An 18,692-nucleotide genomic window follows, 5' to 3' on the forward strand; every position below is an offset into this window, starting at 1 on the left:
CCATTGTCCAGATGCCCATAAGTCAGGGCGACGGCGTCGCAATGCATCATGCATGTGTTGGAGCACGCGGATATAAAACTCGTGATTCACAGTCTGCCCTCGTGGGATGAGCTCGTGGTGTATTACACCTCTGTTTTAGAAAAAAACTATCTGCATCGTCGTTGTTTTGTTCTTCAGTCGCCGTACCTTGCTCGACGCCGGAGAGGTTGTGGACCGCCATTCGGCGCTCTGTTTCTTTGTTTGAGGATCGTATTGAAAACACCATGTTTTATTTTCAGCAATGATGCTGTCGACAAATGCAGCATCCTTCTCTGCCTCGGAGAGCAAATAAGCGGTCACTGATGCCCGCGTATCCTTCTGGTCCTGTGTGAGGGAGTGCGGCACAAGTCTGGCAATCAGCTTTCGTTTCATCAAGTTCTCACGCGAAATATGGTGGCATGTTTGTCTTACTAATGTCGAGAGCATCTGATATCATGCAGACTTTAATGGTGCGGTCTTCTTGTACGATTTCTCTGATCCGAGCCACGTTGTTTTCGTTCTGTGGCGTTGAAGGGTGCCCCTGTCTTGTGTCGTCTTCCACCGACGTTCTCCCAGAAACGACCTCTTGTGCCACTCGAAAACTCGCTCCCGCGATAATGTCTTATTGCCGCAAGCGTCACGAAGGAGCTCATACGTCTGTGTGGCGGTATTGCCAAGCTTCTCAAAGATCTTAGTAATTACACGCTGTTCGAGGTGGACGTACATCTCTCCACATTCACTCACAGTAGAATGTGCAGACTGCTAGTGAAACTTATTTTTCTACATATAATGCCATCTAGCGGCTGCCACAGCAATTAACATAAATAGCTCAGGCAGCCCGAAAAGATGGCGCTGCACATACGCACCAGCATTTGTTTTGGGGAACCATTCCTAGAGAAAATAAAGCAGTCTCGAAACTTTACGGACCTAGGTTGTATACCAATTGTCATACAGATTGAATCACGACTAGTATACACTAGATGAGAGCAAATTTTATGACCCTTTTTGTTGCCCATGACTGGCACTTTTTGTGACCCATTTTATGACCCATGATTCAACGTTTTTGTGACCCACATGACCCATATTTTTACTCATTTTGTGACTAAAGTCTGAGCACTTTTTTTTACCTTTAATCAGCACTTTGCGTCCATGACTTTGGATCATTAATCATGAATCTGACGATCACGACTCAATTCCTTCTGCAGACAATGAGTCTGGTCATGACCACATTGATTATCATTCCACTCATGACTCATGACAACTCAATGACTCACATTACCGTGTCAATGATCTGACACTCCATACACTAACTTTCATACACATTCAGTCATGACTACTATACACTAGCTGATGACGTCATATTGTGCGTCCACTTTTTGCAGACACATCAGCTGCCGGCATAGCCTAGTAATGCTTTCGCATTAATAATGTTAAAAACCTACCTATTGCGATCCACCACATTGTGGCTCCTTCAAGCTATTTCACTCTCAGAATCCAGATCTGCGGTCACTATGTGCCTGAGTAGACGTATTCCCTTACCACTTCTAGCACCTCGCTGCCAATTGCAAACTGCTGTTACCTTCCGAAACTGTTGACCATTAATTTGATTTTCTGCATGTGAACTTTTAGACGCACTGTTCTGCTCTGCCTCTCTAATATTAATCATGACACTCGTGTTCGCTACAATGCTTTAGCAATAATCGTAAGTGCGTGAAGCAGTACGGCTTTCACTGCGGTAGAAGGCCCACTAATGTTCATTTGCGATTGCAATAGATCTGATCGCAAGGCTATCAGTTTTGGCTCATTGACAAGCCGTAATGAGGTGGAAATGCGGCGCGTGCGCAATGCGGTGGAAAGTCAAGTTTGTGTCGTCCGTTCTCTCTACCGTGCACCCTCACCTATTCAGCAGACTGGACAGAGGTGCTCGTATGACACGCATGGTGGGAGCTAACAGTAACATAAACCAAGGAGCGCAGGGGATGCTCATTTTTAATTTACGCCACTCGCGATAACACAGGACTTACTACTTCCGCCGCAATGGACAAAGGTGGCGCTGATTAACACTCTCAAGGTTCGGCTACGCTGCACATAAATACTCCCCAAAGCAGAATATTGGACGGCCGTCGCCGTACGTAGCTCAGCCGGTATAGCGCTGGACGCGTAATTCAGAGGTCCGGGTTTCGGATCCTACCGGCAGCATGTAGTTGTTTTTCCTCTGCTTTTATTTAGCTCAAATTAATGAATAACCGCAAATGACAAAAATAGGCCAAATGCGGATATGTGCGCTAGCATGACGTGTTTCGGTGCGGCGCTGCTCTGATACGTTAAGCTGGTTGTTGGGACACGATCTTCCTAATAAACAAATCACGTCGCCTGGAGCTATGACCTGCTAGGCGGTACCAGGCTACACGTAATTACCACCCCAACTACTTCTTCCGTTTAGCTACTGTGCAATTACTTTCGCCCCGAAGCGCCTTTCGACATCGCAGCGATGGCTAACCGGCCTTTCCGTTTTCTTTGTGGAGGTAACTAACCGGCATTGCTTTTTTGCCAAGAAGTCAAGTTGTAGGGGTATTGTTGTGCTGCCGAGTCCACGCAAAATTGTTGATGACTGTGCTCGAATATTAATGAATATGCTCTTGTTAGCGGGAAATGTCGAGACGAACACAGGGCCTCTTGATACGGTTGACGCTCTTTTAGCTCCAAGAATCTACAGGACCTTCAGTGCGGCCAATCAGCGACACTTGGTGAGCTTAAGTCAATTAATGAAAAACTTTTTGAGCGTGACAAAACTTTCGAGGACCTCAGTAACAGGCTAGGGAAAATTGAAACAGGGTTCATGTAAGCAAGGCAGCGATGTGGGCTAGTTGGTTGTACATTTGGTGTGAATAACGCGCTACACACTAACAAAAACAACTGTGTCCTGTGTGCCCCGTTCCAGTTGCCGTTTTTGTTAGTGTGTAGCGCGTTATTCACACCAAAAGAGTTCATGTCGCTTGCATCCTTCAAGTCCCAATTGAACAAAGTACAGTCCGCAACAGATGACTGCGTGGCTCATGTATCTGCTTTGACAGCCCGCATTGTAAACAATGAAAATATGTCTCGACGCAACAACTTTATGTTTTGTGGTTTGACAGACAACCAAAATTAATCTTGGTCTGAAGGCGAGAACGTAATTCCACAGTCATCAGTTTCTTGATGTTGACATTCAGCCACGTGGTATTGAACGTCGTCATAGACTGGGTACTTACGCACAAGGGACGAAAACACCCATTATCGTCTGGTTTGAGCACTTCAAGCACAATTATCCACGTCCTTTCGTTGTGAAAAAATTGTAAGGGAACAAGTTACAGTTTCAGTAGAAACTTCTCGACTGAAACTCTTCTTGCGCGGAAAAAAACATTTTCAGTTTGCAAAGCAACGCGACCTTAAAATCAAAATTAATACATACAAGCTCATCGTAAACAACAAAACATACATTTATGATCATGCCGCACAAAAGGTTGTCGAAAAATCCAAGCGCGAAATGCAAATACAACTCGAATTCAGGACTGTTAGTTATTCCCTGGTGCATTTTTGTATAGTAATATCCGCAGCGTTATACCAAAGCGCGTTGAAATTTGCTGCCTTATTTCTTCCTCTTCTAGCTATTTTGTACTTAGAGAGACATGGCTGAATTCTTCTACGACCAATCTCGAGATATTGCCTTCATTTTCCCGCTTCGATGTCTTTCGCAAAGATAGACCTGGTAATGCATGTGGTGGCGGTGTTCTTGGCGCTACTAATCGATCACTGCACTGCACACTAATCACTATTCCAACCCGGCTAGAAATGATTTGGATGTGTTGTAATGTATACCTTCCCGCTCTTTCTAATTGGTGTTTTTTATCGACCCCCACTAATGACTCCTCTTTCTCATCTTTATTTCACGACGCATTGCAAGATCTAACGACCATACATCATAATACTCTCATAGTCCTTTTTGGTGATTCCAATGCTACCTTGATATACTGGACTAATCCAACTTACGCCTTGTGTTAATGCAACGCCGAAAGTGAATTCCTGAACACGTGCCTGACTTTTCATCATCATCAGTTTATTTTATAAAACCAATACATCAAAACTCAATTGGACCCATAGCCAGCTCGGCTAGTGAAATGTCCAAATGCATAATATTCACTAAAGAATGGCAGACATTCAAAATACATGTACAAAAAGACGTGAGATGCTACAAAGCGGCATTGCAAATATGTTAAGCACATACATATTCTGAAAAACAACAAAAGATAGGTTTATGAATGTACAAAACTAAGCACAAACGCATTCAGTCCCACAGTTCTGGGCAGACAAGAAAAATGTTTCTCAATAAGGCCGAAAAATTATGTTTGAGTTTGATGTCATCGGGAATCTCATTCCATATCTGGGCACCATTGTACTCTAATAACATTTGACCGTAAGTGTTATGACAAGGCGGTAGGTGAAATCTATTATTAGTGGCGGCTCTTGTTTGTCTCAGCGGCGATCTAAACAGTCTAAGAGGAATTGGATCATTAGTTCTTATTACTGTGTTTATTATTTGAGCTATCTTTAGTTTGTATGCAACTGATACCGGTAATATTCGCAGTTTTTGAAACAGTGGTCGGCTAGGGTCAATTGTCTTTGCGAAGGTTATGGTACGTACGAACAGCACGCTTCTGCAGGCGTAAGATTGATTCTAAATACGTTTCATAGGTACCGCCCCATGTCTCTAGGCAGTAACATAAGTGACTATGGACAAACACGAAGTACAATATGCGTAAAATCGGTGCCCGAAAACATACCCTCGGATGACTGTGTAAGTGCTCCGTCAATTCTGCTCTCACAAAAAGAGATGTCCTATCTTTTATCATTCAAGTGTGACGCTCGATGACTCATCTATCTTTCACTACTCTGTAGTAATGCCTTGCAGGCATTATCAAGAGTATAAAAATCTGTTTCTTGCATGTAATAAAGATCAGTTGGAAGTGAGCGCTCGTGTTGTGTGTCTTATTCTCGTCCTTGTTTTTTGCGCTTTTACGTTCAGCATGGTAAACCAACTCGCCCAAACTCGGCCTTTAATGACCTTAATAAAATATGACAGCCATAAGCTAATTTAGAACAAACATTTTTAATTTGCTGCCTCCAATGCATGTCCGATTCAAAGACTACACCCAAGTACTTGGTTTGGGAGACATTAAGCAAATACGTACCGTTTAAGGTTAGAAATAAGTTATCACAGCTAATATTATTTTTTCTTGAGTGAAATAAAGTATAATTCGTTTTCTCGGTGTTAAGTGTGAGCCGATTGTTTACGAACCACTGGGAAATTTTACTAAGTTCCTCGTTAATTTTGCCCTCCATATCCTCTAATGTATCTCTTGTAAAAAACAGCGCAGTGTCATCAGCGTATATAACAGCTTCAGAATAGTTCAGAAACAGTGGAAAGTCATTTATAAATAAAGAATAAAGGAGGAACCCGAGTACAGAGCCCTGCGGCACGCCAAGTGTGATTTTTTGAGGAGCGGAGATATAGTTTCTGGTAACAACGCATTGCTCTCGACAAGAAAAGTAACTTTTGATTAATTCATAAATTTTCCCCCTTAAACCATAAGTCTCTATTTTCTGTATTGATATTGAATGGTCAACCGTGTCAAAGGCTTTTGATATGTCTAAGTAAACAACTACGGCCAGTTTGTTGCTATGTAATGCGGTGTTTATCAGCTGTGTAAGGACCAGAATTGCCGAGGAAGTGGATCTTTGGGGTCGGAAGCTGTGCTGATTTGGACAGAGGACATTGTACTTAGTTAAAAAGCTCTGTATTCGCTTGCGGAGCACCTTTTCGAATATTGTATTAATTACACTTAATACCGAAATTGGCCTATACTTTTTCGGTCTATCACAGCTGGTCACAGAACCCACTCGAATCACTGACCACTCATCTGATATTCTGGACCTCATTTCAACGGCCAGCGTCGATATCTTTTCTTTGTTTACCTTTCTTCCCTCCCCTAGCGATCACGCTGTTATCTGCAACTCTCTACACTGCAGTGCACTCAGAAGCAAAAAAAAAAATACTAAGAAAACGTTAACACTCTAAGATAAAGGTCATTATGTGGCTATGAATGCTGGGCTAGCATCGTTTTGTGAACCTTTCGCAGCCAGTCATCAAGAGCGTCCTGTTGAAACTAACTCGCAACCATTTGAAACATAAATGTTACGTCTAATCACAAAATGCATCCCTACTATCACAATAACTCAGCGTGCGCAGTCGCCATGGTTCAACTCATGACTAAAGCGTTTGAGCAACAAGAAAAAAGGCTTTTTTGTGCTGCATTCAGACAACGAGCGTGCATGAACTAAGTATGTTTGCAAAAAAATCATTACATGCAAAGAAGTACAAAAAATATCATTACATAGCGCCAAACACAACTATTTCAATAACGCTCTGCCCTCTATGCTGCGTAACGACACCCAAAAAAAAAAAAGGAAAACCATCAATCCTTCTCTTTCAAGGAATATTTCTTTGGCTTGTACCGATGGCTGCAATGTACCTAATCACGATGTTGCTGATGTGCTAAATGATGCATTTTGTGCTCTCTTCACTAATGAGTCCCTTGTAAACCTGCTACTGCCACCACAATATGCTCATCCTCAAATGTGTCCTATAACCTTCGACTCGAACTGTATCTCTAACGTCATAGCGAAACTAAAGATTTCGTCCTCGGCTGGAACAAATGACATTAATGCTAAAGTTGCTCAAAATACTAAACATGGGAGTAAGTAGCGTTCTTTTGCAGCTCATATTTCAGCAGTCGCTAACTTCTGGTGCCATTCCCGCTGACTCGAGGATCGGGAAGGTCGTTCCTGTCTTCAGAAAGGGTAACCGCTCGTGCCCCAGTAAATGCCGACGGATATCAATCACAAGCTTTTGATAAAAAATTATGGAGCATATTATGCAAAGTTCTTATCATCTGTCAGCTTTTTTCACCCCAACCAGCCTGGCTTCCGTCAAGGCTATTCTTGTGAATCCGAACTTGCTCTTTTCCTTCATGATATTGCCATTATCTTTGACCTTAATGTACAAACTAACTCCTTTTTTTACAATTTGATAACGCATTTGGGAAATTCCCACTTTCTCACCTGTTACTTAAAATGTGAAGTCGTAACTTAGACCCTGTGTGCTCAACTGTGTGAGCAATTTCCTAACTTATCGTCTCCAGTTTGTTGTCGCCAATTCCCATTCATCTACCCTCTCCCATGTCCGGTCAGGTGTTCCCCATGGTACTGTACTAGTCCCCTACTTTTCCTGATTTATATTAACGAACTACCCAACAACAACTGCGTCCGCCGTTCAAGTTGTCGTTTTTGTCAGTGTCTAGCGCGTTATTCACATCAAACATAACATCTAACATACGCCTGTTTGCCGATAATTGTGTGATAAGCCAACAAGGAAAAAATTTGGGCCAGTTGGTCTGGCATGTTTAAAAGGTAAAAGAACCGCGAATGGACGTAAAACGAGGTAGACAGGACTGTGATAATCCGTTTTTAAATAAGCTATCTGATTTTGACACCCTACACAACGGTCTCATCAAAGTGCAAGAATGGTGCGGCACCTGGCTCATGAAACCAAATGTTAACAAAACTTTTTAACAAAAACTACCTCCTTTACGGTTGTCCTATAACTCAAACCGACACTATCAAGTACTTAGGTATCAATCTCTCCAGTGGCCTATCCTGGAGAAGCAATATTACTCATATCGCTAACTCTGCCAATCGCGTCTTGGGTTACTTACGACGCAACATTGCCATAGCACCCGCTTCAGTCGAGCTAATCGCTTATGTATCGCTCGTCAGACCTTAACTAGGGTGCGCACATTCTATAATCCATCCTCACCAAACTAACCTGTCTAATTTACTGGAATCTATTCAGATTCGTGCTTCACGACTCATTCCTTCCAAATACTCTTATCGCACCAGTGTAACCCAATTGAACTTCCTACTCTAGCATCTCGACAACCAAGAGAAATTTAAACACGCTTCTAACAATACAAAAGCGAATAATTCGTCATATTGCGAATATGGAACCAAAGGCCACTACAGAAAGTACCTTCATAATTATTGAAATACGTCGTAATGAGGATGTTTATGAATTCCGACTATTGAAAACAATTTATTTTTCCTCCCTTGCTACAATCAACCAACTCATGTCATTAGTATCTCTGCAGCGCCGTGACACTAACGTAACCACAAGATATAAAGATTTGTGGGAAATTCCACGGTTCCGAACTTTTTATAAATACCAAGAGTTATCACATAACCGCGCACTTATACCAAACAAAAATACTCGCACTTTAGGATTGAGTAGAAGACGTTTGAGATCTTGTTTTTTGTAATTGCTATCCTCTGGCAATACTTGTTTTGTTATACTTTGTTTTGTTACACCTTATGTTTTTTCTGTTCTTGTGCTTCACTGCATGCAAATAAATTGTACAATGTTTTTGTCACGTTTCTTGAAATGTGTTTTTTTTAATGTCTGACTTATGTTATTTAGCTGCTATAACTTTCAGTGCTCCGAATATTGTACAAAATTTGTGTTTACTGTTGAAAACTAGAGGTAACATGTCTGTTTTAACTAAAATATGATGTTACGGATACTGCTATGTATCGGTCTTCTTGGCCTTAGTCAAGCTGCATGAGCAGCGTTTAGCCTGGGAGACCCTCCAGGCACTTTCTGGAAAAATAAACATTGAATTGAATTGAAACAGCTCGCCTTTCTCTTTACCATAAGTTTTTTTCACAGATTGCCACCCGACAACGCGTTCATCCGTCCAGCCCATCGTTTATCCCGTCATAGCCACTGGAAAGCCGTCTACCACCAGCGCGCCCATACCACCACATTCCAAAAATAATTTTTTTTCTCTTTAGTGACCTGGACTGGAACGACCTTCCCGGCCACATCGCTTCTTTAACAGAGTTTCAACAATTCAAGACTGCCATCGTAAACCACTTCTTCTCACAACTGTTGTACTTCCCGCTCACCCCCCATGTAACACCCCTTAACTGGGGCCTTCGAGGAGCTAATTATTAGCTATTAATTAATTAATAAAATGCAAGCATCATTCGAATCACGTCCTCCTCCTAAAACCTCCTGCTCATTCCGCTTAGGGGCGGTGCCGTCTAATTAGTGCGCCAGGTTCCCGCCTGGTTACACCGGCTGCACCTTGGCAAGTAAGCCCCCTGGTGGGCAGGCGAGCAGAGGCACAAGACATGTGCTATGGAAGGCGTTGCCATCGGTGGGACTTTGGCCGCTTGGTGTGGCCTGCGACCCAGGTTGATCTTCCCAAACAGCCTCTCAGGACTAAATGGGTCTGACAATGTGGGCAGGTTGGACACCATATCATCATCATCATGATCACCATCAGCCTGACTATATCCCTCTGCAGGGCAATAGCCTCTCCCATTTCTCTCCAATTAAGCCTTTCCTTTGCCAGTTGCGCCCTTCCTATGGCTGCAAACTTGCTAACCTCATCCGCCCACCTAAACTTCTTCGTCCTTTGCAACGCTTGCCTCCTCTTGGAATCCACTCCGTTACACTTAAGGACCAGCGGTTATCTTGCCTTCGCATTACATATGCCCTGCCCAAACCTATTTCTTCCTCTTGAGTTTGACTAGGATGTCATAAACACGTGTTTTTTCCCCACCCACTCTACCCGCTTCCGACTCTTAACGATGCGCCTCTCATTTTTGCTTCCATCTCTCGCTGTGTTGTTCTTAACTGAAGCTTAACCCTTTTCGTTAGCCACCACGTTTCTGCCCCATGGGTGAGTAGCGGTAAGATACAGTTGTACATTTTTCTCTTGAAGGAAATTTGTTAACTGCTATTCATGATCTGAGAGAACCTGCCATATGCGCTCCACCCTATTCTTATCCTTCTAGGTAATTTCCTCTCATGATCCGTATCAGCTGTCACTACCTGCCCTAAGTAGACGCATTCCTTTACCACTTCCAGCTCTTCGCTGCCGATTGTGAACTGCTGTTCCTTTGCTAGACTGCTGAACATTACTTTGGTTTTCTGAATGTTAATTTTTTAGACCCAGCATTCTGCTCTGCCTGTCTAACTCATTGATCATGATTTGCAGTTCATCTCCTGAGTGACTCAACAAGGCAATGTCATCAGCTAATCGCAGATTGTTTAGGTACTCTCCATTAACTCTTATCCTCAACTGTTCCCAATTCTGGCCTTAGAATACCTCCTGTAAACAGGCGGTGAATAGCACTGGCGAGATCGTGTCTCACTGCCCGATGCCCTTCCTTATTGGATTTTTATTTTTATTTATTTATTTATTTATTTATTTATTTATTTATTTATTTATTTATTTATTTATTTATTTATTTATTTATTTATACATACTGCAGCGCAATTATATGCGCTATGGCAGGAGTGGGAAAACACAAAAATGCAAGGAAACAAAATGCAGCAAAATGTACAAAGTGAGCACTACAAAAAGTTAAAATCACAAATGAAATATCAAACAAGAAAGGAACTGTTAACGACAGGGTAAGAATACACAGCTATTATGCGTCTTCAACGGCAGTTACAAAGTTTTGAAATGGACAAGAACGAATGGACCCGGGTAGAGAATTCCAGGCTTCTATTGAACGGGGAAAAAAACTGAATTTGAACAAATTAGCATGCGCAAAATACGGTATCAAATTAAGGTCGTGATGACTTCTTGTAGATGATAATGGTGCAAAGTTAATGTAGTGGTTAGCTGACAGCCTTACTGAGGAATTGACGACACAATGTAAGAATTTTAATGATTCAGTGTGGCGACGGACAGACAGCGTGGTTAAATTCAATGAGAGAAGTGTAGAAGAGGGTGAGAAATCGCGATCATAACGATGACATATAAAACGCACAGCTTTCTTCTGGACTGCTTCTAACATGTTAATTTCGAATTGCTTGTACGGGTTCCACACTACAGCTGCGTAATCAAGAACAGGGCGGATTAGAGATTTATACAACAGTAGCTTTGTGTCTTTTGGTGAATTGGGTAGCGTGCGTCGTAGATAATCTAGTTTTTTTAGTGCTTTATTACATACGTAATCAATGTGTTTAGACCAAGACATGTTATGCGTGAATATGACACCAAGATATTTGTACTGCGAGACCCTATCCACCACACGGCCATTGAAAGAGTAACTAAAATGGGAAACGGAAGATTTGTTACAAAAAGACATGAGGACGGTTTTGTCGAAATTAATTCTCATTTGCCAGGTACTACACCAACTACAAAACATAGCAAATGACTCTTGGAGGTGACGGTGATCATTAGGGCCATTAATTACTTCGTATAAAACGCAGTCATCAGCGTAAAGACGAATGTTAGAAGAAATGTTATGCGGCAAGTCATTTATATATATTAAAAAGAGTAGTGGTCCAAGGACGGAGCCTTGAGGCACACCTGACGTTACATCAACAGCAGTAGAATGAGAAGAATTGCTGACTTTATGGAGGACTATGGTAGCTGTGCATTTACTATAGATATCTTCCAGCATTTTCACATAAGACTCTTCTACACCCTGATTCCGCATATGACAGCTGATGTTTCCATTGATTCAAATGCTTTTTCGTGATCAATGAAGGCTATATATATAGGAGTTGCTTATATTGCCGCCAATATTTGCAGTGTTTGTTCGTTTTTCAAATCTGCCGCGACACCACCTTATCGCTTTGTTTGCGACGCAAGACGCGACTAGATTTATCTCGATTGATCGCAGCCAGGCAAAGCTGATTCTACGTTGTTCCGGAATGTTCTAGTAACTTTGCGGCCTTTATCTCGAATGTTCGCTATCAGCTTTAAATTGAGCACGGCCGACAGCGGCGGGCATTCTGTTCGACGACCGCCGAGCACGCTTGTCGCTTCGCCGCCGCCGAGTGATTCAGTCCATTTTGGGTGCAAGTCAGCCCAATAAACAGTTCTTTTAGAAGATCCTTTCGTCCGTCTTCATCGCTGCTTCGACTGCCGTCACCACTACGTGACATCTGGTGGAGGTGCGGGGTAGCCTTCCATGTTCCGGACGCCCCCTTCAAGTCGTGAAGCCAGCCCTGAGCGCTTCGCACCCGAGGACGAGCCAGCAGCTCAGCGCGCCAGCCGACGTCTCCAGGGAGAGGAGCCTGAGTTCGGGAAACTGCCGGACCGCACCAGACAGCGAAAAGACGCGGCTACGAGCACCGCAACCTCGCCGAAGATGTCGACACCGATCATACTGCAGCAGCCGCGGGTGCCGCCAACTTTCAATGGATCCCTAGGCGAAGACCCTGAAGAATGGTTGGATCAATTTGAGCGCGTGGCGTCATTCAACAAGTGGGATGATGCGGCAAAGATTGGACACGTTTTTTTCTCATTGGATGGCTCCGCACGCACGTGGTACGAAAACTACGAGTCGTCCCTTACGACATGGGAGCTATTCAAGAGAGAACTACTGAAGGTATTTACCAGTGTCGTGAGGAAAGAAAGAGCCGAACGACTCCTCGAGTCCAGGATCCAGCTTCCGAATGAGCCCGTCCGCAGCTACGTCGAGGAGATGAAGCGCCTATTTCGCCGCGCCGATCCCGGGATGACCGAGGAAAAGAAAGTTCAGTTCTTAATGCGCGGCGTAAAAGAACAACTCTTTGGCAGCCTCGTCCGTCAGCCGCCAAAAACGGTCGAGGAATTCATGCAGGAAGCCTGCACGATTGAGAAGACCCTCGACGTCCGAGCTCGGCAGTACAACCGCCTTTCCTCTGCCTATGCAATCCGTTCGGACACGCCGGCCACCACCAGCGACAGCTTGCGGGACGTTATCCGCGAAATCGTCCGAGAGGAGCTACGCCTATTACTGCCATCCTCCCCACAGCCACAAGCATCGACTCTGATGAACGTGGTACGGGAAGAAGTGCAACAGGCACTTGGCACCCCGACGGCCACAGAACCCCAGGCCATGACCTACGCCGCTGCAGTAAGGACTGCTCACGAGCCCCTGTAGATGCACCGCCGCTGGACGACGATGAGGACGCCTTCCTGGGACCCATCAGCGCAAGCTCTTTTGCTCAGCAGCAACGCTCGGACCCCAACCTAAAAGGCCTCATCGAGTACCTGGAAGGCAAGGTTTCTTCACCCCCCGCTTCATTCAAGCGAGGACTGTCTTCTTTCTGTGTGCAGAATGAGGTCCTTGTGAAGAAGAACTTTACAGCGAACAAAACAACCTACCTCCTTGTTGTACCTACTTGTCTCCGCGAAGAAGTTCTACAGGCTTCACAGGCGTGACAATATTCTGCGCATTTCTCTATCACCTGATTGATGGTGTGAATATGATCTATTGTCGAATATACTTTACGAAAGCCTGCCTGATAATATGGTTTATTAAAGCCCAAGGTTGCCCTGACTCTATTACCGATTACCATACGACTTATCGTCGCGTTACTAAACTTTCTTGTAGCAGCCCTCGCGGTAAACTGCCAAATCTTTCTTTTCCTATTATTTCTACCAATATACGCTGTTTCCTGCCAAGCGTGAAAACGTTTGTAATCTCGTTTCATCATCTGCCAGCAATATACTCTTGCTAACAGAAACATGGCTAACAGACGACATCACCGATCCAGAAGTTTCGGCTGATTTACCGAAATTTAACGTTTTTCGCAAGGACCGCAAGGGCTCACGAGGAGGAGGTGTTCTTATTGGCACTAACCAGCTGTTGCCGTGTTCTGCTATGAACATCCATTCGGAGCTTTAAATACTATGGGTAATCTGTCGTTCCGTACCACAAACCGTCATGCTAAGTGTCTGCTACAGACACCCCTCCGGTAGTCCAAACTTTTCTTCGCAGTTAAACGATAGTCTAAATCAAATATCCTCCATATCTACAGCGCTGAAGACGACACAGAAGGAACACACACAAGTCACACAGAAAACTGGCAAATATCCCAACGCGCGCATTCATTTTTTTGGTGATTTTAATTACCCTTTCATTGACTGGCTCAACCTAAAACCAAATAGAAAACACCTAAAGGACGAAATTTATCGACGTTTGTTTGAGTTTCAATCTAACCCAGATAGTAACTGAACCCATACGCGTTACACATGCATCCTCCAACATATTGGACCTTATTCTAACTAATCTCCCAGAAAGTTTATAATCGCTTACTTAACTCCACGAGATTAGTGACCAAAAACTTTACACGCTACTCTCACGTCATCCCGGAATCGCGCCACACATTCCATAAAACAATTCGCCTTTATGACAGAGGGAATGCGAAGAAATTAGTAACCATTTGATGGCGTTCGTTCCAAACTTGATACATGTTTCATTGATCGATGAATTGAGGAAAACTACCTTACTTTCAAAGCTAAAATGACAGAACTGCATGAGAGCGAAGTTTATTCCCACGATCACATTTCGTGCCAAACACAACAAACCATGGTTTTCAATGGTCTTGAAAACACTCGAAAACAAAAAAAGACTTTTCATTGCAGCAAAGCGCAACCCGAGCGCATGCGCCTGGAACAAATATTGCGCAGTCGAGTCAACATACCTGCAGTCTATCCTTAATGCCAAACGCACATTTTTTTCCAAAGTGACCTGCCCAAGATCCTAACAAATAATCAGAGGAAGTTCTGGAAAGTACTAAACCCTCAACAGGCTCCGGTCATCACACTAGCTAACCAACTTGGCGAGATGACCGACGGCATTAAAAGTGAAAACATTTTTAACACCGCTTTGTCACCCGTCCTCACGCACGAAACTGATATGCCACTATCTGCCGAAACTGCCAACCTGAGTTTGCATATGGCTTCAATCATGTTTTCTGTTCAGTATATGTATCATTGAAAATATCAAGGTCAAATCTTCTGCGGGTGCTGATGAAATCACCCCAAAGTTCCTCAAGAATACTCGCTATGCTTCCGCCGCGTATCTATCAAAACTTTCTGCACAATCACTTTCCACAGGTAGCATACCCAGCGACTGGAAGATGAGGAAGGTTGCTCCGGTCTTCAAATTAGGTAACAAAGAATCACCTCTTAATTACCGCCCCATCTCTTTACGAAGTGTGGCATGCAAAATCATGAAACATGTAATTTATTCTCACATTATGAACTTTCTTCATTCTGTTTAATTTTTTTCGCATCGAAACAGCGCAGCAGACGGGATCAAGAAAGGAAGCAGCGCCCGTGTGTGTGTCTTCCTTTCATGGTCCCGTCTGCTGCGCTGTTTCCATGCAAAGAATGTACCAACTAGCCCGGCTTACTCCTTTGTTGAATTCAATTTTTTTCATCCTGCTCAACAAGGCTTCCGTGAGAACCTATCCTGCGATACACAACTGGCCATTTTCATCCATGACTTGCATGTGAATTTTGACTTTAACCTTCAAACTGACGCGATATTCCTGGTCGTCGCTAAAGCATTTGACAAAGCCCCTCACAAACGCTTGCTACTAAACTTTCCTGGTTAGATATTCATCCTAACATATTACAGTGGATAAGCGAATTCCTGGCAAACCACATCCAGTTTGTTTACGTTAATAATCAAGCCTCTAGTTGTCTTCTTGTAACACCAGGGGTCCCGCAAGGAGCAGTCCTTGGTTACCTATTATTTTTAATATACATTAATGACCTACCAACGCATGTCTCGTGTAACGTCCGTATTTTTGCCGGTGACTGTGTCATCTATCGTACAATAAATAACGCCTATGATCAGTTCGCCCTCCAGAATGACTTAATCAGCATACAGGACTGGTGTAACCAATGGCTCACGGATCTACACCCCAATAAATATAAACTCGTGTCATTTAACCGAAAACGTAATCCTCTCCACTTCTCGTATAAAATCTCGCACGTCACGGTAGCATTAGCTCAGAATTATAAATACCTCGGCGTAACAATGTCCAATGACTAATCTGGAACGCGCATGTCACTAAAGTCATATCATCCGCTAATAGAAACCTTGGATTCTTAAAACGACATCTACATGATGCGCCACAGAACCTAAAATTACTTCCTTGGTTACAGGCGCGAAAACAGACACAACACAGAGGTAGAAAGATGGGACGGAGCGCCACTCACAACTGATTTCAGTTGTGAGTGTTTCAGTAAATCAGTTGTGAGTGGCGCTCCGTCCCGTCTTTCTGCCTCTGTGTTGTGTCTGTTTTCGCGCCGTAACCTAAGATGTACAGTTACCAACTATCCCAGCAAGACGTTCTTTTAAGCTAAAATTACCTGCCTACAAATCACATGTTCGTTCAAAATTAGAATACGCCTGTGCTATTTGCAGCCCTAACCAAATTAATCTAACGAATTTCCTTGAATCAGTAAAAAAATCGAGCAACGGGATTAATATATTCGTGCTATTCATATAATGTCAGTATATCATCTTTAAAACAAGAGGCAGGCTTAACATCCTTGGCTTGTAGACGTCGTATTACTAGTATTTGCCTGTTTAAAAATTTTATTTCAGCTCACTTCTTCGTCCGCCCTACATCAATCCGCCGACACGCATTTCCCCCCGCATTGGTCTTCCCCTTCAGGTTGCCCAGCCTCGCACGCGCACTACTACATTTGCATCGTCATTCTTTCCACGCTCAGCCACGGACTGGAACAGCCTGCCACACGGCATCGCCGCAATCACCTGTCCATCAACATTTGTGAACTGTTTAGCGACTATATTTAACAGCGAATAATTTATGTACCTTACGTGTTTTCTTTGTTTATTCAAACTGATTTATAACATGTAACCCATCTCTTATGTAATACCCCTAATCCCAGGGGCCTTTAAGGTAATAAAGTGAAGTGAAGCGTAGAAAGACACCATAAGAAGGAACGAACTTTACACGACAAAGCGCTAACAACTCGGTTTGTATTGACAGATCGCCTGCTTTTATACAGCAACTGTTCTTGTCAACAAAGTGAAAAAAAAAGGCCTCACACACGAGCATATCAATTCCACTAATAACCTATCATCCAAAGAGGAGAGTTGCAAGGTTCTTTTTTTGAACGTGAGCCTAAGGCATTGCCGACACACGTGCTATCATCTTTTTCGGTCTCATCGGCTTCTATCACCTCATTTCCTAGCTGCATCTTGCACGCACGCAACACTGCGCTGTCTCCAAGGGCGGGAATGCAATTGCTGCGTGTTCGAACGAGGTAAATAATTTTGCTGCCCTATTTGTTTTTAACGTCTTTTGAGTGCTCCCTTAGCCTCTCAGCAAGGCACCTCCAAGTCTGCCCAATATACCGGTTACCACAGAATAGAGCTATAGAGTAGACGACGCTCTTCGAGCATCTAGCGAAGCGCTGTTATTGACGTTTTGAACAAGTGACGGTCGTGTGTTCCGCATTCAATCTCTTGCATATTGTAGGTCGTTTTTCCGGTGGGGAAAAATCACTCTGACGTCAGCCCTGGCACCGATGGTCCTAATAGTGTGCGAAATCCCGGGAAGGTACGGGAAAACCGCCGCTTTGATTCTGTCGACTTTATCAGGCCGGCTAGCTGGTCTGTTTTTCTCCAGCAGCATCTTACCGGTACTCAATTATGGGGCAGAAACGTTAAGGCCGACGAAAAAGGTTCGGGGGTAACGCAGGAGAAAGAATAATGATAGGTGTAGCTTTAAGAGATAGGAAGAGGTCAGAGTGGGTGAAGGAACAAACGCAGGTCAATGACATCCTAATCGGAATCAAGAGGGAGAAATTGGCTTGGGCAAGGCATGCACTGCGATGCAAGATAACCTCTGGTCCTTAGGGTAGCAGAGTGGGTGACAAGAGAAGGCAAGCGTAGCATAATTAGAGATAATGGAAGGATAATCTTAATTAGTGAGACTTGGGAAAGGCATTTGCCCGGAAATGGGCGTAATCATCCTGATGATGAGACCATGGTTTTATATCACATATTTTATAAAGGAGGGACCCCGGAACTCAGCACAGGAGTTTTGTGATGGGTACTATATAAACGAGCCAGTGACCGAAGGACATAACAACAAGGAAGTAACAACAATAAAAACGCAGCAGAACAGTTCGTACAATTTGGTAGAGTTAGTGTAATCGACTCGCTGTTCGGATAGTCCTCGAAATGTTTGTCTGAACGCAACGACGTATAAATCGTCCCGAAAGTTTTCGAATGGGTGTTGCGGCTAAATTTGTGGACAAAATTGTTCGTAGCGCCTGTACTAGTATTTCATGTGCAAGCGCTTTATAAGGAAGGGTCAGCTGACAACGCAACGAAGTAGTTTGCATGATAAGACTACCACATGGTAACTGATCAGGGGCTGGTTAGCAAACAGAGGGTTCTGCAGCCACAGCGGGTAGTCTCACTCACATTTTAGTCGCCGGAGTCCTCTGCCGAGGGCGTAACGGTGCCGACCTGCCGTACGATGAGCTGAGCGCGGACTGTCGGCCGCACCGCTCCTTCCGAGAACGTGGGCGCACTTGGGAGTAGTGGCGGACCGGTCCATCCAGTGCTCCTCCTCGCCACCAAAGCGGAGGACCACGCGTGGAGTGCGCGCTCCCGCGATGCGATGTAGGCGAACGGCGTCAGCTGTTACCGCACATGGGCTCAGAGTGCTGAGGTTAGCGCGCTTTCCAAGGAGAAGATTGCGGAGGGCGCAGCACAGCACGGAAGTCCCC

General features: G+C 44.0%; 1 protein-coding gene across 1 annotated transcript in view; it reads right to left on the reverse strand.

Annotated features, from left to right (window-relative positions):
* The window catches only part of LOC144102135 (kallikrein-4-like), a 196,233-nt gene extending 177,751 nt beyond the window's left edge, over positions 1 to 18,482 (reverse strand). The window contains exon 1 of the mRNA XM_077635439.1: positions 18,385 to 18,482. Within this exon, the coding sequence (XP_077491565.1) occupies positions 18,385 to 18,386 (2 nt within the window). The 5' untranslated portion in view covers positions 18,387 to 18,482. The remainder of the gene's footprint in view (positions 1 to 18,384) is intronic.
* Between the last annotated feature and the right edge of the window lie 210 nt (positions 18,483 to 18,692).

This window comes from Amblyomma americanum, chromosome 8 (assembly GCF_052857255.1).
Source record: "Amblyomma americanum isolate KBUSLIRL-KWMA chromosome 8, ASM5285725v1, whole genome shotgun sequence".
In the NCBI taxonomy this organism is placed as follows: domain Eukaryota; kingdom Metazoa; phylum Arthropoda; class Arachnida; order Ixodida; family Ixodidae; genus Amblyomma; species Amblyomma americanum.